Source organism: Micromys minutus (genome assembly GCF_963924665.1).
Source record: "Micromys minutus genome assembly, chromosome: 4".
Lineage (NCBI taxonomy): Eukaryota > Metazoa > Chordata > Mammalia > Rodentia > Muridae > Micromys > Micromys minutus.
The window spans coordinates 69,320,047-69,347,367 of NC_137973.1; the positions used below are offsets into that span (position 1 = coordinate 69,320,047).

Below are 27,321 nucleotides of genomic sequence, written 5' to 3' on the forward strand. Positions count from 1 at the left end.
GCGAGGGCTGTTTTCACTCAGTAATCATGGGGCTATATAGAATGCATCAAAGCACATTGTCTCTTGAAGGCTGAAGTAGTTACTCCCTGCCGTTTACAGGTTTGCCCTCACCAAGTGCTTGTTTACGTGTGACTTGAGGGCAGGAGAGAATGAGCTGCACCTCTGGTTGTTCTCATTCTCTTTGTCACACGAAGAGAAACATGCTTTTCTCCAGAGTGCACCTATACTGAGGTGGTTTGAAAGAAAATGGCCCCCATAGGCCCAGAGGCACTATTAAAAGCTGTGGCATTATGGGAAGATGTCAGTCGCTGTCATTTCCTGCTGCCTGGGGATAGGATCAAGACATAGAACTCTTGGCTCCTTCTCCATTACCGTGTCTGCCTGCCTGTCACCATGCTTCATCATGATAAAAATGGACTAAACCTCTGAAACTGTAAGACAATTCCAATTAAATGCTTTCCTTTGTAGGAGTTGTCTTGGTCATGGTGCCTCTTCACAGCAATAGAACCCTAATGAAGACACATGTCCAGTGCAAAGCTGCAAAATACCACTGCCTTGCAGCTAGGGAGAGCTATGGGATGACATTTTGGATTTTGGATAGTAGGATTCTATCAAGCACTTTTGGATGGGCACCCAGCTCTTCCTCCTTCACTTTTTCCTTCAACTGGGGGTATAGGGAGCAGGGAGTGGCCATCACATAGTCACAAGGGACAAGTGTGAGATTAAAAGTCATAGTAAAACTTGGCATAGTTGTGCACACTCTTAATCCTAGCACTTGGGAGGCAGAGGCAGCTGTGAGTTTGAGGACAGCTTGGTCTCAGTGATTTCCAGGCCAGCCAATGCTACACAATAAGGCCTTCTCTCTCTCTCTCTCTCTCTCTCTCTCTCTCTCTCTCTCTCTCTCTCACACACACACACACACACACACACACACACATATATACACACGCACACACAAAGAGTTATAGTATGCAGGCAGAGCTAAAGTGTAGATCCTGGTCCCTGAGGATTTCTGTGTTAATGCTGCACTGTCTACTTCCAAATACTAATTGCATCATAAAAGCCAAACTGTCAAATCATTTTTGTAATCTATGGCTACCTTGAATTTATATAAGGAGCAATAAAGATTAAGATATGATATTATTTCATTTCACCCATTGATGTTTTGGGGTGAGTTCTAACAAAACACAGTATCAAAGGTTTCCCCAGCACTTAAAACCCATGACTTCATAACCAGAGCCTAAAAAATCAGAATCTTCTAATAATTTGGTGGAGAGCAATACAGCTGATAAAATATTTGAGTCTGATGTAACTGCCTCACTTTGTAGCAGAAAAGCCATAGCTTCAAGTTATGCAGTAATTTTCTTCCCAAAATCACACCAAGGAGTCTGTAAAAGCCAACCTCAAGTTCAGGCTGCCAGGTATGACATCGCCTCAGCCCAAAAGAAGCAGGTCCCACAGTGCATACATTTTAAAGTAAATCTCTATGTAGTGCTTCATTATAATAAATATAAATTAGAGTGCATACCAATGCCCCATAAAATGCTACCTAGGAACACTCAGATTTTAATATCACCCTGCTGTGGTGGGACATGCATCAAAACACTAAAGAAAGAACTGTAAGCACCAAGCAATCAATCAATCTCTAGGGCTCTTCAGATAGATGAACTCTCTCTGTTTCTCAGAAAATCCAACTGGACAAGTCACCTGAAGTCCACAGTATCTTAGACACAGAAACTGTTCCATATAAGAAGAACTATTACAAAGCTTCAGAGCATCAACTTGTATTTTCTGGAAAAGTTTAAACTTTGTCTGCCGAGCTGGGAGAGGCTCAGTTGGGTGAATTGTCTGTCGCACAGGCACAAGGCCTGACTTCAGTCCCTATCACTCACATAAAAATCAAGGCACATTAGTGTACACCTGTCATGCCAGTGCTGGGAGGCAGAGACAGGACCATCCCTGGGACTTGCTGTCTGCCCATCACAGCTTAACTAAGCATGCTCTAGGGTCAGTGAGAGACTATCTCAAAAAATAAGCTGGAAAGCAATTGAGGTTTCCAAGGTTAAACAATGGCTTCTATATGATCTAATAGTACAAAGATGTGCTTACTGTGCACAAATATGCACACACACACACACACACACACACACACACACACACACACACACACAGGAGCTCTATAAGTACTTGCAGGCTGAGAGATGTAGAGAATTACCTGAGAGTGGTCTACTAGCAGAATAAGCCCTTTCACGACACTGACGGGGTCACCGGATGCCGACAGCATTTTGGACATCAAATCACTGTATCCATTAAAAAATGTGACAGGTCTAAGCTGAACATCAAACAGGATGGGTGACATGCCAGCATAAGAGTCAAGGTTCTCCTCGCCTTCGTCAGGAGTGGCTGCAATCAAGCCTTCCAGCCCTTGGGCTTCAATGACCACCTAGGGAGAAAAGGACACAGATTGATAGCCATAGCTCCCCACCTGCTCCATGGGTGATGGAGAGGAAGCTGAGCTACAGAGAGACCTTGTTCAGGACCAAAACCTCAAGTATCTTCTGCAACTAGGCAAGAATAAAAAGCAAACCTCTTTGTCTAACATAATGGAGATTAATTTTCTCTGTGTACTCTTCCCAACTACACTTGGATGTATGGAAGACTATTCATCTAGTAGCCGAGGTGAGGATAGTATGTGGTAAAAACAGGGCTTGACTCTTTGCTATGTGACTATGCCGGTCTTCTCTTGGAGGGCATTGCCAAAGATGCTTCCTTCCCCCAAGCTGTCTCCAGCAACGGACCTGCCATTTTCATGAGCCTCTGACAGAAGATGGAGAGGTGTGGACACTCCACCCAGTCAGCTGTTCTGAAAGAGCACACTCACATTCCTCCATGTCAAACTTCCATCCCTCACCACAAGAATGAGGCCACACCATGGAAAAGCTCACACCCAGATGGCTAGCTCATAAGGAATTTTGCTTATTTTTCATCCTGCATAACCACTGTGTGTTTGGCATTTCCGGGGTCATCTGAGATGGCAGGTGGCAATGCCTTGGCATGTCAGGTATGGAATTCTGACCTTGGTGCTACTGAACTGGATGGTGAGTTTATATTGATGAGCACCCAAGTTTCCATAACAGTTGATTGCCATTGAGGCTTGGATAACTTCAATTAGAAAGTTATGATCTGATATTCATAAAACTAAAGTGATGGTATAGTTCACAGTAAAGATAAATTATCATTTAATTTAGGATGAAAATTTAGCTTTCCTAGCAGTACTGGAGAAATATATACTAATTCTTTAAGACCTGTATATTGTATTTCTTATACATTGAAGTTTCTTATGGGGGCGATCAGTCTCTGTAGAGATAAGCAAAAAGGCAAACACAGCATTAACTTACAAACGAATTTGTAAGATATAAAATATATTCTGTAATGCTGTTCAGTATATGCCATTTCCCCTCAGACAAGTTTCCTTCGTTAGTAACTCATAGGCATGAGATACCTGACTCCCATGAAGCTCAGCCTTCCCGATATACTGGAAGATGTTCAGGTTACTTCTCCTCAGAATGCCAGAGCCAGAGTAAAGGATGTCAAGACTGTATGTGGATGCTGCGTGGGGAGTCCCTAGTGACAAAAGAATGACAAACTCAGTCACAGTTCCAGCAATGTCGGTGAAAGGGGGCGGGAGGGGAAGCTCCTCAGGGTCACATACGTTCTATGTAGCCAGTATAGGCAGAAGAGGATCCACTCTTGGAGAAACGGTCATAATTGTGAACAGCCATCTCCTTGAGAACTCGGTGGATCATTTTGCTGCAACACAGAAGAGAAGGCTTTTCATTCACGGTAACAGTAACGTCTGCTTCCCAGATCAAATTGGGAATGCAACCAAGTCCACGAGACCCAAGGAAGTGCTGGCTGGGCATCAGAGGGAAGATGAGGACTCTCCCCTTCATTCCTCAAATAGCTGATGTTTAGTCAGTGTAGGGGAATGCTAGGGCGATGAGGTGGGAGTGGGTGGGAGTGGGAGCATCCTCATGGAAGCAAGGGGGAGGGGGATGGAGAAGGGGGGAAGGGATAGCATTTGAAATGTAAATAGATAAAACAAAAACAGGACAGAAGATAAGGATACCCAGCCATGAGATGCTGCAGCTGCCTGATGGACACTTTGGGAGCAGAAAACTCATGTTCTTTGAATCATCACAGTTGAATTGTTAAAATAGTATATAAATTTAAGAAAGCTGTGCCAAACGGAAGGCTGCTACATACTCTTTCTTTTCTTTTTCTTTCTTTCTTTCTTTCTTTCTTTCTTTCTTTCTTTCTTTCTTTCTTTCTTTACTTTTTCTTCCCCTTCTAAAATCACCATTGGCAGACAATACAAAACTGGAAACTCCTAGGATTGCTATCTATGTATTTTCCACCACAGGAAGAGCCCACAGGAGAAGGATTCTCTCCTCTAAAGAGTTAGCGCTTCCTTCACACCCGCATCGTGTTTGTGGAATTAGCACTGAGATCTCATTTCTCATCATCTCACACTGCACAGTAACAGTACAACTAACGCATCAAAACCTCCAACTAACCAACTAGTAAACCAGGCCGAGTTCTGAAGCAGGAGCATTCTGCAAGAAAGAAATGGCTCTTTACTAATAATCTCCCTATCTATCAATATCATGTCACTGGATTTTTAACTTAGAAGAGATAAGGTTGGCTGGAGAGATGGCTCAGCCATTAAGAGCATTAACTGCTCTTCAAGAAGTTCTGAGTTCAATTCCCAGCAACCATGAGGCTCACATTCATCTGTATTGGGATCCGATGCCCTCTTCTGGTGTGAATGAAGAGAGAGAGCTATAGTGTTCTCCAATTCATAAGATAAATAAACCTTAAAAAAAAAAGATATAAGATCATGTTCTCAAATATATGATGGTTTTATTTATTTTATATTGTGAGTACACTGTAGCTGCCTTCAGACACACCAGAAATGCTCTTAACTACTGAGCCATCTCTCCAGCACATATTTGAGGGTTTTATAGAAATGAACTTTAGACACAATTCTGCTTCGTTCAGAGATACAAAGCCAGAGCCAATAAGAAGGCATTGTTTACAGCAAGACACATGACGAAGTCCTGCAGGGGTTCCGATTCATCGAGTGCCAGTGAGCTTCCTGACCTCAGCAGAGTCTGGTGCTACTTGCCAGGAAAGAAAACAAACAGAAGCGAACAAAACGCCCCTACACAGGAAAGAGGTACACATCAAGCAAGATGGGCCTTAATTTCCCCTTCCTGCTCTAAGGGTTTTGTTTCTGACAACCTGACATGAATGTTTACAATGGCTTCTTTCCATTCCCCAGGCGGCTGTCTGTCTCATTGCCTCCTCTTCCTGTCCCCAGACATTCAGAGTGGATGTGGAAGGTGGCTTCTGGGAGATGGGGGACCTGAGTTTATCATGAGTGACTGAGCACAGCGAAGTCAAATGGCAAATTCGGGGGGTGGGGGGGTTGTGATAAAAGTCTTCAGAAAGTCCTCACATTTGAAAAGCTAAGATGAAAGAACTTTCTTTGTCTCATTGTGCTGCTCACAAAAATAGTCCTGTTGAAAATTCAGTTAGACTTTAAAACTTGACTAACATTTGGTGATATATGCATTCACCATACTGAGCAGATACCCAGAGAAACAGCCCTACGCAGAGTTGCAGATCGCAACCAGCGAAAGGAAAGCTGTTTTATCCAACTCACTAAAGAGTTTCTTTGGGGAAATTGACACTCATTAGGTTGATGTAACATTGCCCAGTGTGATGACCAGGGCATGATTCTTAGCCATGTGGCACCAGAGCAATATACAGACAGGCTTGCACAAGAAGGGGCGTGTGCAGTGTGTTGTACCTTGCAGGCATTTCAAAATGGAGGATGTCTTGCACAATGGTGAGCATGTATTTATTCATTTCTTTAGGAAGCTCCCCAATAGACAGCAGAATGTTCTTCACATCCATGTAGGATGGGTTGTTCTTTAAGATAACAGCAGCTGCAGTTGTGCGCACAGTCTTTTCGTGAACTTTCCGATTCTGGTGGTATATCCTGTTCAAGGTCTTCTTTACCTGTTAGGAGATGTTCAAGCTTAGCACATCCACAGAGCTTTTAAAATGGCTATTGTAGGGACATCGAGGTGGGCCATTGGATAAAGGTGTCTGTGGCCAACCTTGACAATGTATTTCACCCTCTGGACCCATGTGGTGGAAGGAGAGAACTGACTTCAAAAGTTGTACTCTGAACTCTTCATGTGTACCATGGTGCATGTGCACGCACACACGCAATCAATAATTCATGTAATAATTTAAAAATTGATATTGTAATGAGAATAGCAAGTGCTTATTTAGATACACCCAAGTTATTACAGGTGCTAGGTTCTTTTTTTTTTTTTTTTTTTTTTTTTTAGGTACTAGATTCTTTTGCAATTAGGTTGATGTCATGTGACGAGGCTAGCTACTGGGCCATGGACAGAAAAGATGTCAATGGCTCTTAGGCAGAGGCAGTCAAAAGCTGACACGTCTCCTGCATCTCTTTCATGACTACTGGGAACGTATATCCCTAACTCACTTATACAAACTGTGTGTAGCAAATTGGACCAAGTGTAAGGTTTTGTAGCTTATGTGCTATTGCAACAGTTCTTGGTATCAACTGATGAAAACTTCTAAGGTTGCTGATGTGGCAATGGGGTTTTGGTTGGGGAAAAGGGGACTGGGGGCGGAGAGAAAGCAATATGAACTGGTATTTTCTTACAACAAAGTACCTTAAGTGCCTTAGATTCTTTTTCTCTCTTTTTTAAAAGAAAATCTAACATCCTAGTTTCTAGTAGTAGTTTTATGTTCGTCATAAAAGTCAAAACAGTTTCCGAATGTATTCAACCCAACGTATGAACAATCTCCTCACATCAACATTCTGCACTGGTCTCTATGGCCTGAATGTGTCCCTCCAAAGGTTTACATGTGCTCATCTGAATGGTGGTGTTAAAGTGGTCAAACACTTGAGAGGTGGGGTTCAGTGTGACATAATTAGGTCTTGGAAGTGTTGCCCTTAGGGGGAATCAACACAGGTGTCATGGGCTACACCAGTTCCTTCAAGAATTGGTTTCTGAAAGGGATTATAACTCCTCCCTTGAATCTTTACTCTACATATACCATGCCATATATCCTTCAGTTCTCCTTGCCTCTTGTTTTTTCCTATCTCCTCACACCTTGCCCTTGCTCTCAGAATTATAGGAGTTAAATCACCCACCCAAGAACAAGGATCTGGGAAAGAGCTCTGAGAACATATAGCTAGGTTGGTCTTTCTTAAAAGCCTACACCCCATGCTTTGCAGCCTTTCATACAAAAGTGGTAGAAGGACACTCAGGTGCGACCTGCAGATAGCATCCTGAGTGACAAACACTCTCACGGAAAGCTCCTATTGAAACACACCATCTCTAACAAAATCCTAATATAGGTGGCTTCCAGAAAACGATACACGAGCAGGTGAGCTTATATACTTCAACCAGTTGAAAACTTTAACAACCTTCTGAAATGTACAAAATTAAAGATATTTCCCAAGAGAATTTGTTTCTTAGCATCCCATTCTAACCAGCTGAGCTACCTAGCCAGCTATTAGAAAATGTGTTTTAATATGTATGCTTCAGGAGATAGAACATAGCTGTTCAAAATGAGATTAGCCATAAATACAAATGAAGAATCATTTCTAAGCAAAGCAGAGTGATTGTTATGGGGAAACAACAACAAACAAACAGATAAACACAGAGTAACTTGAGAGTAGATAGCATACGGTTTACCGGAAGTGAGTTTTTTCTCCCTCCTTCTGTTAATGTAACAGAGAGCCAAGATGTTTACCTCATCTGTGATGAAGGAGACATCGTATCTCTGGAGAACGGTGGTAGCCAGGTGGCTGATGGGCCCTTCTCCAGCCTCAGCATACTTCAGAAGGATCGGGATACCTTCAGGAAGCAAGGCATTCTTCAGAGCCAGCAGGTACATCATGGTGTCTTCTTTTTTCTCTGGTTTTTCAAGTCCTCCCAGGATTAGCTTCTTAGCTTCAACCACTGCCTAAAACACCACACACCTCAGACAAATGTCCAACTACAGCACTCAGACAGGTAAACAACATCAACTTCTAGGAAGCTTTGCTTTGGTTGCCATGTGAAACTTGCTAAGATATGGAGTCTTCTCAAATGTATGCTTATATGTTCTAGAAAAGCAGAGCATGATTAATAATGGACAGTTTGTAACACACTCTAAATGTATAAGGACGATTCCAGATTAAGCTCGGTTGTTCTATGTGGAGAAAATTTCCTCAGCACCACAAACAAAAGACAACTGTGGTTCAGGATCCCCAGACCCATTTGTTTATGGTTTAATACTACAGCATTCATGGGGATCAGCTCCTGGATCTCCTGCTGATACCATGAGTCATGGATGCTTGGGACCCTTGGATAACATAAGACAGTATTTGCTTGTTTATATGCACCACCCTGCTTACTTGAGTAATCTCAGGAGTATTTGTTGTCCTCAACATAAGGTGTCTGCTGGGCAAATTGCTATGCTGTGTTAAATACCATCATCATAAACATCTGTTTCCCCTCACTATTTTCAACCCATGGCTGGTTAAATCCCAAATGAAGAATCCACATGTGTACAGGGAATCAGTATATTGGTATCTTTGTTTTGATAAACAGACAAGGAATTCTCTGAGGGTGGTATGACATTCTGTGCGTCTTTATATTGAAGGATTGGCATCATGCCCAATATAAAGTCAATGTTCACTAAACAATCAGACCTGGGTATTTTATATATGGGTTTTATCCTTAGCCACAATATTTAACACAGAAATTGATCAAATAAATTGGCTGTTTAATAATTATTAAAATTGGAAATGTGGGGGCTTTGTCATTCTCAGGTGTATTAGATATAACACTAAACTTAATTTCTATCATAACTGAGGATCATTTTTAATGTCCAGGTGTTTTAGACTTCTTCTTGCTTATCATGTATTCTATCCATAGGCTGCTCCCTGTGGAACCATTTGGTCTCCGTGGTGATACTCCATATTGTTTTTAATAACAAGCCTTTCGAAGCAAAGATGACACAGTAATGTTTTTCTATAGCAGAAGAAAATCAGTACTGAAGAAAATAGTGAACAAAAAGTAGGAGTGAATGTAGCTCAAAATAATAATGGGGAGAAAAAGAGCACATGTATTTAATATTTTAATCTTGTAAAGTAGAAATTAGATGGATGTTACTAGATTTAACCCACTCAAGTTTGCCCTATTTAGTTATGTTTATGAAGCAAGTTATGTAATTTTTTTAATGGAGCAGGTGAAAGATTTGATAGGCTACTTAGGCAAGCAAAGAAGCTTTCAACAAATAAAAGATACAAAGCTCTAGGTGATCAACAGCAACTAAATTCATATCACCAAAGTTTACATATATCACAGAAAAGGTTCCAGTCAAGAAGGAAGTTGTAGCATCCCATAAACTTTTAGGGACAGGAATTATTCTATACACACCACTCAAAAGAGACGAAGAAGCTCATTTGATGATGATAAAGGGTTGGATCATCAAGCAGACAGTAAGAATTATAGACACACACACACACACACACACACACACACACACACACACCCAACAACAGAGCATCCTCACATATCAAATTGGCATTAAGAAATCTGAAAGAAGAAAGACTACAGTTCAAGAGACACATAGAACTTTACGGACCATCTAGACAAAATGAAAAAACACTGGACTTGAACTCTTCTTGTGGCAAATGCACCCAAGCCATATGCTAAATGTCACATCTAATTCGACACGCAGAAAAACTTGCATACATCATATATTTGGTAAAATTATACCTTTTGGTGTTTTGTTGTTATTTGGGGGCATTTTTTGAGACAGGGTCTCACTATGTCGCCTTAGCTGGCCTGGAGTTTACTATGTAGCATTCAGACTCACAGAGACCCATGTCCCTCTGCTTCCTGAGAGCTTGGATTAAAGATTTGCAGTGCTATATCTGATACACTATATGTTTTAACAAATTTAAGAACACTGAATTCACATAAAATATTTTCAGTCACAATTATATGAAACTAGAAATCAAATAACAGAACAAAATTCAAGGAAAAGTAACAAATGCATGCGCATTAAACAATTTTCTCCTGAATAACTTGAGTAAAGGAACTTAAAATACAACTTTAGGTAAATAAAAAAAGGAAATACAATATACTCTATGGTTGCAGTAAGAACAGCCCTGAGGATAAGTTTATAGCAATAATTGCTGACATCGAAAAGTATCTCCAATAAATAGCATGCTATGAAGATAGAAGACTCAAATAAGCAAAATCAGAAATGAAAGATGAGAGATCTCTGAGAAGACACAAAAGTTCCCCAGGGCCAGCTGTGAGGAGCAAGGGGCACACAGCAGACAACACAACTTAGAGCAACAGCCCAGCTACTTAAAACGTTTAGTGCAAACAAGATTACAGGTTGAAAAACTCAGTGGTGCGAACACTGAGTAATGAACAAGCTGACTGGGTAATTAAGTCTCTGGTGAAGGAAAGGCCCTCAACCAGATGGCTTCACATTTAAAGAAGTGCTTCTACCAACCATTCTCAACCTCCCCAAACAACTGAAGTGAAGGGAATGTTATTACTATCACTGTGCAAAGATACCAGAGCCAAAGACTAGGAACAAATTTCACTGCTGAACATAGATTTGAAACTTCTCAACAAAGTAACAGCAGTCGGGAGAAGAAGATGGATCATCAGTTAAAAGCATGTGATGCTCTCATAGAGTTAGTTCCCTGTTTCAGTTCCCACACCCAAGTGGCAGCTACCATTGGTAGCTCCAGTTCCAGGGCATCAGACACCCTCTCTGCCATTCACAAATGCAGTGCAATTACATCATGCAGGCCAAGCACTTGTACACATAAAATAAATACCAACATACACATTCTGCATAATTGAGATTCAACCCTGTGATGAATCCAGCCATGGTTTTGCAAATGCAAATCAACAAAGGTAGCTGTCCTTATGAGCAGAGTGGAGGCCAAAACAATATGGCCATGTCAACAGATGAAGAATTAGACTAAATGTTACCTTCTATTCTGATAATGCTCAACAAATTGGGCATAGAAAGAGTGTCTTACATGATAAAAGTCGTATGTGTTGAACTCATAGTTAACACACTACACAGTGAAATGCTGAAGGCTTTTTCTCCATAATCAGAAACAAGACAAAGATGCTTAGTAGGCACCGTTCTTTTCCATTATTCTTAAAGTCCTCACCAGAAACAGAAATTTAAAAAATAAAAACATTAAGTAGGAAAAAAGAATATGTGAGCTCATCTGTTCCACTTCCAAGTGGCTTTAGACAGAGGAAAAGTCTACGACTCCACTGTCTCACTATTGGAACCAATAATGGCTTTGGTAAAGTTGCAGGACACAGTAATAATGGCTTTGGTAAAGTTGCAGGACACAGTGTCAACCAACAAAATGAGCAGAATTTCCAAACGTTAAAAACGTAATATCCAAAAGGGAAGAAAACAGAAACAGCCCTTTTATAATAACGTCAGCAAATACTAATAAGCCAGGACATGAGACACTGTATACTGAACATAGAAAACAGTGATAGAAACAGGTCCACCATAAGTAAAGAAATCTCCCATTTGGGGGAGGGGTAGAAGAATTGACATCATTAAATGTGTATATGATCCAAAGTCACCTACAGATTCAATGTAATCCACATAAATATATATCAGTGATATTCTTCAGAAACCAAATGGCCAAATCAACTGAGTGAGAAAGACCAACTATCAAAGCTAGAGGCACGGCATTTTAAAAATATAATACAAAGCTGTAGTCATAAAAAAAAAATGGCAGGGTGTTCACATAGATTTAGAGAAACAACAGCTTGTGTAACCAGCCTGGGATAAATAAGCCCACAGAGCAACGGTCAAAGAATTTTCTACAAAAATGTGAAGAACCTACAATGGGGGAAAGACGGTGCCTTCAGTAATAGCTGTTGAGTGAGTGTGCATTCACACACAGAAGACTAGAAGTGGATCCTTTACTAACCCTCTATATGAATTAGCTTCAAATTAGGTAAGTGTCAAAGCTTGAGATCTCAAACTTCAAAATTCCCAGTCCCTAGAGTCAGAGATAGGAGATTACCTGTTTGAGTAATCTGAGCTATATGGTGAATCCGAGGCCAGCCTGGGCTGCATCATGAGACCCTGCTTCAAACATAACTAAGGCTGCAGATGAAACTCAGTGGAAGAGTTCTCACCTAGCACGTGCAAGCCCAGGAATTTGAACTCCATCCCTATCCCTCCTCCTTCCCTCCCTTTCTGCCTCTCTTCCCCTCCATATTCATGTTAAATGACTACGCAGCAAGAGAGCTGATGGATAAGACTGGAAGACATTATTTGGAAACCACATATCAGATAAAGTGTTAATACTTAAAACATACAAGGAACTTAAATTCCTCAATAGCAAAAAAAACAAATAAACCTATTTTGGTTTTTTTTTTTTTTTTTTTTTTTTTTTTTGGAAACGTGGAAAAATGAGCATAATAGACATCCCTGCAAAGATGACAAATGGTTCAAATACATGAAGTCTATTCCAATCACCAGCGATACAAATCAATAAGTCGAGAGAGATACCACCTCATGGCTGTGTCACTATTTCTTCAGCATACTGACTGAACTTTCTGTTGGTAAATATACTACAGTAGGGCTGCTGGGTAATGGGTAATTTCGGTTTCCCAAAGCAACCGAACTAACGTGGAACTCCACCAACAGTGCCAAGGATTACGTTTTCCTGCTGTGAAGCTCCATCCATTCCAGCCGCTGAAGACACAGCTACACACCCATGCTCACTCAGCTTTATCCATCACAGCCACGAATCTGCTGTGCACACACATGGAATGCTGTGTACTCTTTGGATAGATGGCGAGGACTCTATGCTATGGGAAATAAGCCAGGCACAGAGAACCAAATACCCTGGAGGTGGGAGGCAAGGAGGGTGGTCTGGAAGAGGAAAGAGGTTGATCACACAGTTCCAGTGAAACTGGAGGCCACCTAGCATGGTGACTATAATTAATACTATTATATTGCTATATTTCAAAACACCTTGAATATATTTCAATGTCTTTATTATAAGGAGATAATATGTATTGTAGGATATGGATGTGCTAATCACCCAATCTGATCACTGTACAATGCATAAATGTAGGAAGCATCACATTTTAACACACACACACACACACACTCATACACACACACACACACACGTATATATGTATCTATAATTTCTCAAAGACAAATAAAAACAAAAACAAAAAGACTTCCTGAGTACACACATAGAGGTCTCTTAACAAATTTGTATTAGTAAGAAAGTGGATGGGTGATTTTATTTTAGGCAGTATTTATTGATCGCACTCTCTCTACCTGGTAGGCACCCTTTAAACAACCGATGTTGAAAAAAAACAAAAGACTCATCACTGTGTGGAGCTCCTATTCCAGCGAGAGACAGAAATAAGCAAGAATGCCCATGAGCAGCTAAACTGTAAAGTGTGTGAGATGAAATGACTGTGGAGTTGGGGGCTGGGGAGTGGCCATGGTGGCAGTAAGGCTACACTGGGCATGTGCAGCTGGACACAGTGGACATGAGACGGTGGCACCTACCTTGAGCTTGCAGCCTTCATTCTGACACAGCTTCCTGACAAGAGCTCCAATGATGATCATCACTGTCTCTCGGATGTCGTTGCTTGCAAAGGAACCTTTGAACTTACTCTGTGGCCAAACAGGGATCAAATAGGTCATCAGGACACTTGAGTAAAGAAGGAACACTTCTCAGCTAATAAAGTAACAAACATCTGGGGAAATGACTGGGTGTTTCTAGACAATAAACTCAAAATTTTGTTTTTGAGACACTTAGAAACTTCTTGTCTAGTTTTGCATGAAGGATTGCTAGACTGCCCAATCCCAGATGATCTTACCCCCTTTCTGGGAACCCTTCAGGATCCGGGGATTTGATTATTCAGTTTCATCTAGGATCCCCCAAAAGTCTGTTCTGTTCTTTATATGAACCGGAGATGTCAGTGTGTATGTAGGAATAGCATGAAGAGTTTTGAAGTCAAAGGAATCCTAACTAGCATCATATAAACTGTTTACTCCAATGCTTCGTCCTTTGCCACATGATAAGGTAGGTGGCTGTAATCTTCAGGTTATCATAAAGTGTAGGTTCTGTTGGTCAATAGACCTGAAGAACCCCTAAATGAGAAGGTTAACTGTGCTGGCTAATCCATAGAAAGGGGCCAGCGTTGTGAATGCAGGAGGGCTTTCTCTTTCACCCTCAGCTCTCACTGGATCCACTTTTAACACCAGCTTCCTTTTAAGAAGTTTTGTTTATCATTTTTACTTTAGCATCCCATGGCCACCATTTTCCCAGTGTCCCTGACTTACAAGGAGGGCTCGAAGGAGTTCTTCATCAGGGTGGGAGGCAAATCCACAGGCATAGAGGAATCTTTCCTGGAGTACAATACTGCTGTCACTTTTGAAATCCAAAAAGTCCAGGATGGCTTCCAGCGAGTCTGGAGTCTGAGCGGAGGTGACGGCGTCCACCAGCTGAGGGCTGTAAAACAGGTGTCAGCTCAGATATTGATGCTGCCGGTGCTTAGGAAAGTGCTACACATCCCCACCTCCCACAGCTTTCTGTTAATTTGGACTTTGAAGTGTGTTTTCCCTTTGAACAAAAATTGCAAATAATGCATTCGCAAAGACCTCTTTATTTTACTTAAATTACTCCTCTCTTCTCTTGTCTCAAAACATATAAACCCTTACACTACATTAGCCTAAGCAAAATGCCTTGAAGATTTGTAAATTAATATTATGTAAATGTCATAAATCAGGCTCAAAATGCTTTTATGTGAGTAATATACTATCCAAAGTCTCAAACTGAATTTTCTCCAATTAGCTTTTCTAATACATACATTTCTCAAGTGCCTAATCTAACTAAAGCACCATTCATTGTTGATAGAAAAATAAAAACTATTTTAAGTTCATATATAAGAGGGAAGTTTTTGCCCTTTAAAAACGAAAAGATACAATTATATAGCTCTATTTTATTCACAACAAATATGTTATTGCCTTCTATGAAGAAAGTTGTGCTTTAAAACTGGTCATGAAAAAGCATCTTTGGTTAATTGAGTGTGATAAAAATTTTTAAATAATTGTTCACACATATGGAACATATGGATATAAATATTACATACTGAGGTCATGCTCACAGTGGCCCACTCCTATAATCTCAGTCCTTAAGAAAGCTGAGACAAGAAGATCAACCCAGAGGAGGGAGGGGGCCAGCCTGGGCTACATAATAAGTTTTAGGATAGCCTGGGCTATAGAGTGAAAACTTATCTCAAAATCCTTCAAACAAACAAAGTTGATTGATAACTTTAGATCACAATCTCACAGAACGAAGGCAGCTCCTCTATCTCAGAGCCTGATAAACTCAGGCCTTTACTGATTTGTCCTTGTGGACACAAAACAATAGTCATTAGAAGCAATGTGAAAACCTGCTAGTGCATGTCAGGCCAAGTGAGCAGTAAGTTACTGACCTGTGGTACAGCTGTTAGAAAACACGGACCAGCAAGCAGATGCACTGGTTTAGAAGTAGGAAGGAAGACTGAGAGCTTCTGGATCCTTCTTACTTAATAAAGAAACTAACAAGGTTGAAGAGATGGCTCAGTGGTTTTGGGCACTGATCCTCTTGCAGAAGAACCTACTTTGTTTCCCAGCACCTAAATGGCAGCTCACAACCACTGGTAACTCCAGTTCCAGGAGCTCCAATACCCTGTACTGACCTCCAAGGGCAACAGGCATGCACGGTGCACATACATACACACGTGCAGTGAAGTGTTCATACATACGAACAAATGTATCTTTAAAAGTAAATTAAATGACAGTGGCTGTGTAAAACCTTTCCTCACAGATGGCCCTGAATAACAAGGTGGCTTACAGAACTTCTTTCTTCTCTGCCTTCAGAATCTGAAGGATCTCTTCTCTCCTCGAAGTCCGGAGGTGCTGAATGAAGGCCAGGAAGCTCCGGACGGCCTCAGCATTGGACAGGTTGTCAGGTTCCAAGTGCTTCCTGACAGACTGCCAGTGCTCCGCCAGCTACAAACACAAGCGCAACCCCCTTAATTCTGAGCCCCCCAACTCAGGAAAGCCCATGTTCTCCACAGAGACACAGTGGCCACCCCCATCTCATATACTGTGTGAAACCTGCAGCAAATACATAGGCCTGCTTCTCCTGGGGGCCATGCTAGAGCTGGATTTGCAGGACCTTGGACCATTAGCCAACTGATGTTTGGATGTGTGGGTCCACCAGTGACTGTGTTGTGACAGGTACATCTGAGGCCAGGCTTTGAGCACACTAGTGACAGTATGCAGAAGTTTCATTAGCAGCCAGGGATTTGGTATTTGGTAAGGACAAAGTGAGACCTGCCACAGAGTGGTACCTGTTTTCTAACTTGCTTGCAATTCAAAGTTTCAAACAGTCTGAACTCCCTACTTTTCCCCCATGCCATTGCTTGTGTGGAATCTGGTGCCACGCTATTGCTGGGATCTGAACGGTTAGACTGTATCTATGTGTGATGCGGTCATTTTCTCATATGCTACAGTTATTATCCAATGATTTTGAGAAGAGTAATAATGCTAGTCAGTGGCATGTTTCACCTTTGAAACAAACCAAAGAACTTCCCTACTTTGGTAGTTTTTAAATCTTACCTCATTGTATAAGAATGTTAAATTCTATCAGTGTGACTGTTAGCTCTGCGGTAAATTACCATGCTGTTTTAAAATAATTCCTTCTTTTAAAGAACTAGTGGTTACTTCTGCTGCAGAAAGAGAGGAAGAAAGAAAGAAAGAAAGAAAGAAAGAAAGAAAGAAAGAAAGAAAGAAAGAAAGAAAGAAAGAGGGGGGAGGGAGAAAGGTAGGGAGGGAGAGACAGAGACAGTGAGAGGACAGAGACAGAGAGAGCTCATGCAGAATTACATCCAGCATTAGTCCCTAGTCTGCTAACACTTACCGAAGGGCATCCTTTACAGACACGCTCGAGGACCTGTCCCACAATGGGAATGGCTTTGTACTTGGAATCAATGGCTTTAATCACACCAGCCACCTGCTTCCCAGGTACCATTCTTGGGCCGGCTTCAGTCGTCTTCAGCTCCAGCTTCTGTCTGTGCACGGCCAGATAGAAACAGCACATTGTAAGAATGCATGTGTGAGAGAGAGAAGAGATACTAAAATTGAAATTCTTTCAGAAAACACAAAAGCAAGTAACTTATTCTACCCAGTTTGCATACAATCTAGGGCATCTCCAGAGACACTGAAGCCCAACCAGTGTTCCGTTTTTCTGATCTATTTTATTCAAAGTCTTGGAAGTTCAGGTTTAGACTTTCAAAACAGCATGCCAAGAGAATAGAAGAAAGAAAATGCATCAGGATGCAGAAGAAGACATGGGAGGTCTGTCAGCCCTTTTGAGTTAGCTCTGTGAAACTTGTGTATAGGTAATCACATATCAACTGTTAACCAAGACACTAAGCAAAGCTCATTTTTTTTTTAAAAAAAAAAGGTCTCAATGGTAATTTTTTTTCTGACATCATCTTCCAGAATTTTGTCTTTCTGTCATCAAAAGACAGACAGTTGTACGGAAACAAGTATTTCCTATGTATTGCTGTAGATTGTATAAAAAATGAACAGGTTGAACCCATATTTTACAAGGAATTCACAGTTGAAATGAAGAGGCCTTATGTGTGTGCACGAGCACACACACACACACACACACACACACACACACACACACACAGTTATTTACAAGTCAAACACAATAATACAAGAAAGAAAACATTGACTATAACAGTACATTAAGGAAAAATAACACTCTTAGCATTGTCTTACTTCGACACTATTTTTCCTGCCACGGTTCGTTGGAAGTTCAAAACAAAAGCCCTGGTCTCTTCTGCGAGCACAGCGGTGACAAAGCTGTCCTCTATCTTATAGGTAGTGACAGATGTGGCTTTTGAACTGACGCCTAGCACCTGTGTAAATAAGTAGGTGAATTAGTAGAAAATAACTGTCCTTAAATTTTACTTGAATCAAATAGCAGCTGTCTTTCAATTTTCAGAAGAGTGCCCCCCAGACACCATCTCCCTTCACGAGCACACCCACAACACCGAAATACCCATTCACTGGGCTCTTGTGAAGACACGGCCTAAACTAAAAATGATAAACGTTTTCTAGGTGCATTGCTTTGCCGATTTTCTAATATCTTAAATCTCCACAGAATGTCATTTTCTGAGTGCCTCGAAGGAAGCTGCCGTACCTGGTTTGCCGTTGTAAATCCAGACCTCTCAATTTTGCATGTATCCAGAGCCTTAATTTTGACCACTTTGTCTTGCTGAGCCTGGTAGGTCACTTTACAATCCCCAGAGATATCTACCTGGAACAGAAAGCAGGAACATAAATGCTTGGGATGCCAAGTGAGCCCTCCCCATTCTCATGGGAAGAGGCTTGAATCGTGGGTTTCCTCATAGGCCGTCGAGAACTTCGCCCGACCTCAGGATGAGGAAACAGAAAGCCTTTTCACAGGATGCTGAGTCTCACTGTCTTTGGTCAGGTTTTAGACATCGCTGCTGTCCCAGGAATCATGAACCATCTGAACTCAGAGCTCAGGATCTGAATAAACTGCTTGGCCATAACTGAACTCTGGCCATGTGGTTAATTCTCTGGTGAGGAGGAATGTTTTTAAGGGCTGTGTCAAGATGGTGTGTGTGATTTTTATTTTTCAAAAGAGAGAAATATGGTCAAAAACTCTTGAAATTTGTGTGGTTAACTAAATTCATTGTCATTCATAATAAGAATTTGAGTTTAGACAAAAACATCCCAAAATAGACTTCGTTCAGCTCCCGAGAGCTTTCCCCTCGGGCCCTGCCAGCACCATGCCTCCTGCTATTTTAGTGAGCTAGTCACATTCTCTCAGCCCAGCCCTGCCATTCCAGTTTCTCCTCTGCTCATGGGCTGCATGAGTTCAGATCAGGAAAACTGGTGTCCAGTTTGACTCAAGTCAGATAGCTGAGGATCCACTGAATTCTCAAACTCACTTCTATGTCCTTTCTGAATTAGGACACTTGATTCTGAACACCAGTGATCCATTCCAAATACCTGCGACTATTAAAATACAGCTGCCCAGCTCATTGCTTCTCCATGACTTTAGCATCCTTGAGATAAATCCAGGGAATGTGCTTTTAATGTTTCCCACAAGGCAGCAGGACAGAGATACTTAGCAACCATTGGATCCCCAAAGTTTTCTGCATATTTTATAATTATCCAACATTCCCTTAATATAAATGATTCCAATTCCTTAACTCTGTACTTAAGCAATAAATCATCTCATATGTAAGTGAAATTTGACTATCCAACCTAAGTCAACTTCCCTAAAACAGTATTTATTCCTAAAAGCAGTTATAATTTTCTGAGAAATTTCAATAGGCAAAAATGATTAGAAATAATTCTGATATACCTGTTGACAAATAAGATGTTGGTTGATTTCTTTATTGGTCTACTGACTTATTTTGTAATATTGGGGCTTGGACGGGGCCTCATACTTGTCCAATAAGCTCTCTAGTACTGACCCATGTCTCCAGATCTTTTTATATTTTAGTTTATTATTGCTTGGGAAATATATGTGTGTCATATATGTGTGTGTGGTATATGCACAAGTATACGACCGTGTGTATGTGTGCACACGTCCATATGCAAACATGCAGGCCATAGAGGACATAGGTATTTTCCTCCATCACCTTCTGCCTTATTTCTTTGAGATAGGTTCTCTTGCTAAACTTGCCGCTCACCAACTGATCGACAGAACTGGTCAGTGAACTCCCAGAATCCATTGGTCTCTTCCTGTTGCATTGGTTACTGGCACAAGAGTGGCCATGTCCATCTTTTATAAAAATGGTGGATTTCATTAAGTCACCAGACTGTCTTAAAGTTACTCTATGACCCAGGCAGACCTTTGCCCAAAACTGGGCCTTAGCCCTCAAGTAGCTGAGATTACAGGTGAGCCTCTCCCCCTTCACAGAAATACCCAGTTCTTAGCATTGTCACTAAGTACCTCATTGGTGCTTCCAGAGCTTAACTGCATCTGGAATAAGCTAGCCAAGCCTCTCTTGAGATTTTCGATGCCCACGGGCTCATTTTCATAGGAGTAGAAATCCTTGACCTAAAGGGGAGGAGAGAAATGAAAATGAAGGCATGACACATTGTTATCAGATTTAGTTAAATACCCGCTGGAGAAGCCAGATTCCCACTAGTCCTGACTATGTAAGGGATCGTTCTGTAAGTGCAAAGGCGTGATTTATTTCTTGTGAAAAGAAGCAGTTTCAATTTCTAGGAAGCTAGGTCACCAGGAAATGGAATTAGGAACCGAAAAATGCAGGTTCTGAGCAGGACGGTCACCGTGGAGAGCCCGGGATGTCTGTGAAAACCAGGGCTGCGCAGGCGAGAAAAGGTTGGAGCACACGCACACTCACAGCACACACCTTTCACCTGTAATTCTGCTTGAAACAAAAGCTGAATAAACAAGCAAATAAAAACACCAGCAAAGGCGAATGGAAGGTTCTTAGCCGAGACCGAGAATCACCACAAACGGCAGTTCGTGTTCTGACTTGGCGTCACAGCCGTAGGCTATGACAAGGGCTTGGGTTTGCTTATGCGTGGCCATGATGCTCATGAACAAGGTCCAGAGCACCAAAGTGTTCCCGGAGCACAGATGCTGCCCCGGGGAAGAGCGTACAGGGGCTGTAGGACCAGAGGGGTCACTTCTCTACAGCCTGCCCATGGCTACTGCCGAAGGCTCTCATCAGAGGGGCTGGGGAAGGCGGTTGAAAGAAGGAGTAATTTGGCAGGAATAGGAAGGGACTTGGCTGTTTTATCGGTGACACTTATTGGCCCCGTATCTTTTATTATGTTAACGAGTCAGCTCATCTATAAGGAACAGCACAGAAACCATAGAGAAGTTTTTAGAGGGCAGCCTGTTACTTTCACCTTCTACTGACTTCAAAAGCAGAGGTCAGATAGGCCTTCCCTGATAAATAAATAATAAATTAAAAATTACTATGCTCTATAAAAAGCTGTGACAGAGCATTCCTCCTCCCGCCAATCCATCTCTCAAAAATCAAAACAATCAAGCAAACAACAACAGAATCAGAATTTCAAGCAAATTAGCAAACTCAGGAATGTAATGAATTTAATTAATACCAACCCGAATAATTAAGCCTACCTAAAAATTTCTCTTGCCTTAGGAGACAATATTATGACAGAATTAACCACACAAGCGCTTCAAATCTCTATTTTTACTTCCTAGACATAGTCTGCCTAGTGACAGGTTTGCTGGATACTGGATCTGTGACCAGTTTTAGTCACCACACTGTGTCACCCTTAAGGGTTGGAATAGTGTTGTCTGCGCTGGTTAAAGGGGACCTGTGCCAGTGACTTCACTGTCTGAAAATCCAGGGATCATATTCTCAAGCAAACCACTGGGGCCGTCCCTCAGATGCAAGCTGGCTTCCTGATGCACTGCGCTATGGGCTATGCTATGGTTTCCAGTGCATATGCCTGGGGGTCAGATACCTCTGGACTCATGGCTATGCGCGGCTTATGACTAGAGCTCTCAGCAAAATGCTTAGATGGTAGCCATGATGTGTCGATGGAGGGTGGTATTGTCTTAAATGCTTCCGAAGCCATTACATGGGAAAGTTAGTGCCTTATCTTCATTAGCTCTCATTTCCCTGGCCTACAAAGAGTTCTTAGTTCTGGCTGGCTGCAGGAGACTCCGGCCGTGCATTCAGTCTACAATAAGGTCACCTCCTTGTCCATTACTGGTCACCTCTGCAACATCCATCCTGTTGTCTCCATACTTAAGATGAGGCCACAGTGACATTATATTCCAAGTAAGTAATCAAAAAAGCATAAACTCTGACTCACAACCAAAATTTTTTAATTTTTTTCTATTGGTATCTATTGTCTTCCTACAACTAGAAAATTGAACCAGCCTTTTATTTTTTTCCTATTTATGGCCGCTATATCAGACGCTAAAACTGTTAATTTCTAGAACAGACCAATCTGATCCAACATGAAGATATCACTCTTATCCGTATTTGTCAGACATCAAACTTACTCAACAATGATATTAATAAATTGGAACTTTGAAGTTTGACCTGACTGTCACAGCAGTAATCTTAAATTCACTGTTTCACAAGAGGAACTGAGTTTGTTTTATGGTGTTCAGGTCATAAAACTGATAACTTCGTTAGGTTCTGAAATGAGTTCTAAATACCCAAGTGCTAAGGCTTCCAATCTGAATCCATAGCCACTTGAGTTTCCAGAGGACAGCAAGCTAAGTTTTCCACACAGGATCTCAGAGTGAGGCTAGGCAGACTGCCTGGAAGGAAACACCTGGCTTCACGTGGTCAAGCCTGGGGCCATTTTTCTTTGGAACTACACTTTCCCTTAGGAAGAAGTTGTCCCTCTTAAATAGGTACAATTACAGGAGGCAAATTTACATCCATTGCCCAAACAGCCGAAATAAGTCAAATTGACCGACAAACAGGGAGTCACCATTTCATTGGTGATATTTATCGAAGGCAAAGCATAGTTGAGAAGTGCTGTCAGAGTAAGTAATGACACAGGTGAAGAACCTGGAAGCCTCCAAGCTGATGTTGCCAACTACCACACACAGCGCCCTTGCAAGGTCTGTGTGTGAGCAGAGGCTCTGAAGCCTGATTTAGATAGCGGGTCCACCCCAGGAAACAGTGCGAAGTGAGAGGCAGACTTAATTTCATCAATACGGACCAGCAAAGCCAAGGGGGGCATCCGGAAGCTGTCTAGTTGACTGGGTTGGCCTTTCAGACCAAGAATGAATCTGTGTTATGAATGAATGCAGGCATCTTTCCCCTTCAGCGTCAATGGGCTGAACAGAGAACTGCCGAGTTCCCAGCTCAGCTTATTCTGTGTAGACAAAATCAGGCCAGGCCCACACTTACATATGGGTGACGAGTGAAAAAGAAAATATGCAATGGATATGTATCTAATCATCTTGCTAAGTCTGTTCACAATGGAGGGGGGAGCTTTGAATGAAGAGAGGAGAAAGGAGGGCTCTGGAAGGAAAAAAAATGATTCCCTAGAAATCCCAGGAATTTTGAGCAGAATTTAATTTTGCCTTAGGGCAGAAATGTTCTCTAAGAAAATTGTCCATCAGCAGGTGCTCTGCTTCCTCAGTTTCTCTCCTCCTAATCTGAAATGACAATGACCCTTCCAACAGTGATGTGATTGGAACTTCCCTTTGGCTCCTTCTTAGTCTACAGGGTAGAGCCTTCTTCGAGCTCTTTATTGTACAATTGAGCGATATATAATGTTGTACTTTAACCCATGGCTACAAGTCATCACAGACCACAGCTCCCACTGGGCTGGCACATTAGTGTCACCAAAATAGTGATGTGGCAGCTTCTTCTAGCCTTTGATCTCTGAGGGCATCCGGTGCTTATGTATGTGTGTGTGTGTGTGTGTGTGTGTGTGTGCATGTGTGTGCATGTGTAACAAGACTTTGTACTCGGCTTCTGGTAAAGGCACTGTAAAATGATAGGTTCTGTTTAAGATAATAAATGCAATTAATATTTAATGGACTCCAGAAGCTTGCCACTTTGCAGGTCCAGAGAAGAAAAGGACTGTGTTGTGCGTTAATCAAGTTGAACCATTTGCAAAGCAAGTGAGTGAATTAATATAGTGAAAAATGAAAGAATTTTTCAAGTCAGCCCAGGAAGCCTTGCAATGAGAGGCTGGGTGAACATAGAAGCTAGGGCGTAGACTCTGCTCCAAGTGCTCACTTCCTGACCTGCCATTCCCTTTAGGAATGTCCTTAACTCCTCAGAACTCTAGGTCCGCATTTGTCACAGCAGGATTTTGTCAACACAACTCCTAGGTCTCTGACTAGCACAGAGATGTTCACAGTGTCTTCAGACAGCACTCAGCACGGAGTTCTCTTTGCTTATCACTCATGAATCACAAGCCAAGTCTGGCTGATTTAGCCTCACATCAACTCCTGCATTCACCCCTTACATGCATTAAGTTTTCACCAAAAGCAGTTGCTGAAAGATGTAATTGCCGCTCACTGCACTGTGACAAACTTCAGAAGACACAGTCCCAAGAGCGGGGGATGTGAAGAAAGCTTTAGGGACACATCAGTAGGCACAAGGCGGAGGTGCTCTGGGGAAGGGAAAGAAAGCCATAGGGCAGGGGCTGGAGGGGCTGGACTATAAACAGGATTGAGCCAGTCCCTGCTGAAAGCTATAAATTAGCAAGGAATATAACTGGTTAAAAGAAAAATGGAGGAAACCATGAAAAGAATCCAAAGTAACAAGGGTATTGTGAAGTCAGATGCTTGCTTCCTGCTGACTAAGAGGGTGTGAACATCACAAAAGAAAGAAGGACTTGCAAGCGAAGTGTGAATCACTGTAAAGATTCTGAGTAGTGGGGACAGACAAAGGGTCTCAGGGGGACCCGGGGTTCCCATTTTGTGTGATGCTGGCACATGCCTGACCCTGAGTCCTTCTGTCTCTGCTCCATATAACAAAAAGTTTACGCCCTGTTTACAACAGAAGTTTCTGAAGTTTTTACAGTCAAGTACTTGCCATGGGTATTCTGAGTGTGGAAAGCTGAACCTTGGTGACATGCAACGTGACAGCTGTGACTCTCCCTATCACCCCATTTGCTTTCCTACCTCCTGACGGAGCTTGACCTCTCACCTTCTAAGGAGACTGCAGAATGCCTAAGAATGAACTGACCACAGATGCTTCTTAGTTCCAAGACGTTAAAATGAGTTAGTTTAAAATCACAAAACCTGTGAAAGCTTACAAGAGCTTCCTCACTGGAGTTCTGGGTGGACATTATAATAGTCATTCATCATTTTGCTGTGTTTCGTGCTTTCCCAAGTCATATTTATAATGAATATCTATGTGTTTTGAAAACTGCCATGTCTTCAATATGACACAGCAAAAGGTCAGCTTTATGCTTTGCCCAGACGGATAGTCTCACAAATTAATATTGTCTACGTTACTCCAGCCTTCCATTCTAATATGCCTACTTTCCTGAACTTATCCAAGCACGCTGTGATGATTCTCTATGTTATACTAGCTCCATAATTCTTCCTAATTTAATAGTTAATAAGACACACTTTAAGAATAGTGTTTCTCATCCATAAGCCTAAGCTTCCTCCCATTACCATGATTTTAATGACAGAGACACAGAGAGACAGAGAGAGACACAGAGAACCTGGGTAGGAAATAGGATTCAAGGCACAATTTGATTTACTTTGGTGTTGTTTAATCAGTAGCCTTCAATCAGTTCTTGAGATGATCCCACTGATAAGAAAGGTGGTGGTTCCCTCTAAGAAGCACGGCCTGCTGAAAGGGAAGTAGCCTAGGAAAGAGGGGAAGAAAACACCAGAGCCATTACCTTCCCCCGGACTAGGTGAAGAAGCATGGGTCTCTGCAGAGCCTCCAGGTTGTCCTTTCCTATGATCCTAGGTGTACTTTTGCCCTTGAAGATGCTCTTCTCTCCTCTCTGTTGACCCACATTTTCGACATTGACAGCTGTTATCTAAGGTCAAGGAAAGGAAACTATTAGAAAAAAAACTCCCACATCTGCCTCTTGAAAAGTAAAGTGGTGAAGGATACCAACTGAGGTTGTCATCTTTCAAACTATGACTCGTGGGATCCGGCCCTGTGTCACTCGTCAAATGCCTTCACCAACTAAGCCGCAAAGCCTCGCCATGTCATTCCCTTTATAAGAACGGAGAAGGTATTTAACTTTAGATATTTTAACCAGTGGCTTGAATTCTCTGTCCCTCATTAGTAATCCCAATGGTTAAGTGAGGCAGGCCTCTCCCAATGCCTTTCCATTCCAGTCCCCATGGTTTCTTGCATGATATGCACTGCAAGCAAGTCCTTTCCTCCTGGGATGTTTTGAATGGGTCCCAATACCGTGTCCCTTTCATATTAAGATGATACATAGACCTAGAGATCAGACTCCAGTTACTCGGCAACCTGGATCACCTATCCCCTAACAGCCCACTCGGACAATTAGAGAGCATTCACTACTGATCAGCAGTTTCAAAACTGTGAACGCTTCATTTGTCTTTGTGAAAGAGAAGCCAAGCATAACCAGGGGCATAAAGCAAGGGCTGCTGGGTATGTACTTCTGACACCTAATCTTAGTGAGGTCTTGTGTTTCATTCTGGTAGAAAGTGCCCACCGTGACTTGGATCAGTTGATCGTCATCACCGTCAGGATTCCTCCACAGCAACACAACGTCCACCTCAGATGAGATCCTGTAGCCCACGCTGTCTTGCAGTTTTCCTTTGCCCCCATCGAGAAACACTTCAGTGGAGTACGTGAGCTTGTATAGCCGTTCATTATTTAGTGAGAGGCCAGTTGTGTGGCCTGCATTAAAAGAGGGACACAGGTCAAGTTTCAATTGTCAGGCACCTGTCAGGCCAGAGAACATGCTGTCTTCCAGCTCACTGAGGCTCAGTGGGGCTTAACAAACACCTGCTGAAATAAAGATGGTGTGCTTCTCTGTGGCTTAAAAAACACAAGTAACAGAGTTACCTGATGAACTACGAACAAGTTTTCATTTCAGGAACCACCGCTTTGGTAAATTATCAAGTCCTCTCTCTATTGCCCTGGCTGAACATTAAGACACTTTTAGAAAGCAGACTTGTAGCTTTTAATCATGTGACTATAAGGTCAAGTAGAGGTCTCATCAGGAACTGCTTTACAGACTAAGTAAGATCATTTGCAATTCACCTTTAAAATTGTATGTGTATGAGTGTTTTGCCTGCATGTAAGTACCCCAAATGCATGCAGTACCCAGGAAGGTCAGAAGAGGGCGCTGGATTTTCTGGAACTAGAGCTACATTCAGTTGTAAGCTGCTGTGTGGGTACTGGGACCCAACCCCAGGTCCTCTGGAAGAGCGACGAGTGCTTTTAAACAAACCACAGATCCATCTTTAAAGCAACATAATTAATATATTTTTAATTTCAATAGTTATCAGAAAGACAGTTCCTTCATTGGCACAATTGGTTCATTTAAAGAATGTTTGTGGTTGTCTCTATGAACTTGCTTAGCAAACTTGTCCAAAGAACATTTCATTGGTGGTTGTGGGGACTCATA

The 27,321-nt window shown here is 41.9% G+C and overlaps 1 protein-coding gene across 1 annotated transcript in view; it reads right to left on the reverse strand.

The window, feature by feature from the left end:
- MTTP (microsomal triglyceride transfer protein) overlaps positions 1–27,321 on the reverse strand; it is a gene marked incomplete at its 5' end in the record, with an annotated part of 40,002 nt that overhangs the window by 7,655 nt on the left and 5,026 nt on the right. Inside the window, 14 exons of the mRNA XM_080916044.1 lie at positions 2,216–2,443; positions 3,503–3,624; positions 3,713–3,810; positions 5,876–6,087; positions 7,870–8,082; positions 13,714–13,821; positions 14,494–14,662; positions 16,049–16,206; positions 17,120–17,270; positions 17,992–18,131; positions 18,416–18,532; positions 20,207–20,314; positions 25,603–25,746; positions 26,401–26,588. Of these exons, the coding sequence (XP_080772170.1) occupies positions 2,216–2,443; positions 3,503–3,624; positions 3,713–3,810; positions 5,876–6,087; positions 7,870–8,082; positions 13,714–13,821; positions 14,494–14,662; positions 16,049–16,206; positions 17,120–17,270; positions 17,992–18,131; positions 18,416–18,532; positions 20,207–20,314; positions 25,603–25,746; positions 26,401–26,588 (2,156 nt within the window). The remainder of the gene's footprint in view (positions 1–2,215; positions 2,444–3,502; positions 3,625–3,712; positions 3,811–5,875; positions 6,088–7,869; positions 8,083–13,713; positions 13,822–14,493; positions 14,663–16,048; positions 16,207–17,119; positions 17,271–17,991; positions 18,132–18,415; positions 18,533–20,206; positions 20,315–25,602; positions 25,747–26,400; positions 26,589–27,321) is intronic.